At 46.4% G+C, this 713-nt stretch overlaps 1 protein-coding gene across 2 annotated transcripts in view; it reads right to left on the minus strand.

Annotated features, from left to right (window-relative positions):
• ENTPD4 (ectonucleoside triphosphate diphosphohydrolase 4) overlaps nt 1-713 on the minus strand; it is a 7,130-nt gene that overhangs the window by 5,514 nt on the left and 903 nt on the right. For both annotated transcript variants that reach the window (XM_010141516.1, XM_010141515.1), the window contains exons 4-5: nt 562-706; nt 1-95 (exon numbers count right to left, since the gene is read on the minus strand). The exon at nt 1-95 is cut by the window's left edge and continues 19 nt beyond it. In XM_010141516.1, the coding sequence (XP_010139818.1) occupies nt 1-95; nt 562-706 (240 nt within the window). The remainder of the gene's footprint in view (nt 96-561; nt 707-713) is intronic.

Genomic DNA, 713 nt, shown 5'->3' on the forward strand with positions numbered 1-713 from the left:
GTGTTTTGCACGTGGCACATGTTCAGCAGCAAAGCTCAGAAGCGGAGAAATATAATCGCTGACCTTCTCAGGAGAGCTGGCGAACTCTGAAATGCCTGGAGAGACACAGAGATACAAGAGGGAGCAACCTGGGCTTCAGGTATTTCCTGGAAACTCTTGTAACCAACAGACAGCAAAGAAACCACCAACCCAAAGCCAAACCCAGGAAATCAACCACAGAAATGAGAAAGTAAGAATGAAGCTAAGACTTCATCATGCTCCCAACCACACACACAAGCCTGTGTTAGATATATTACCTGTTTATAGAATAAACAGCTTTACAAAAAGCCAATTACTCATGCACTAAGTAAACGGAACCAAGTTAACAGACAACTGAACCGGCAACTGTCTTAGTCCACAAAGAAACTTCTCCCTCCTGCCCACCAGCGTCATGTTTCCAGCTTTAAAGCCGAACAAAGCTCTGTGGAAGCCAAACCCACAGAGGAGGTTTGGAAAAGCCAAGTCAGGGTAGGCAGCTACCTAAAAAAAAATTCACATCAAAACTTCATTTCTTGCCAGTACCTGGTTTAATTTTCATAACCACTGGTTTTCGGTTTCTGTCCCGCATCTGTTTGATGTCCAGCAGATCGTGTGGGTTGCCGTTGTGCCTCGGCCAGCAGTACACAAAGATCCGCGAGCCGCTGCTGCCACAGTCCACCACCATGCCCTAGTTC

This window comes from Buceros rhinoceros, unplaced genomic scaffold, assembly GCF_000710305.1.
Source record: "Buceros rhinoceros silvestris isolate BGI_N320 unplaced genomic scaffold, ASM71030v1 scaffold16218, whole genome shotgun sequence".
In the NCBI taxonomy this organism is placed as follows: domain Eukaryota; kingdom Metazoa; phylum Chordata; class Aves; order Bucerotiformes; family Bucerotidae; genus Buceros; species Buceros rhinoceros.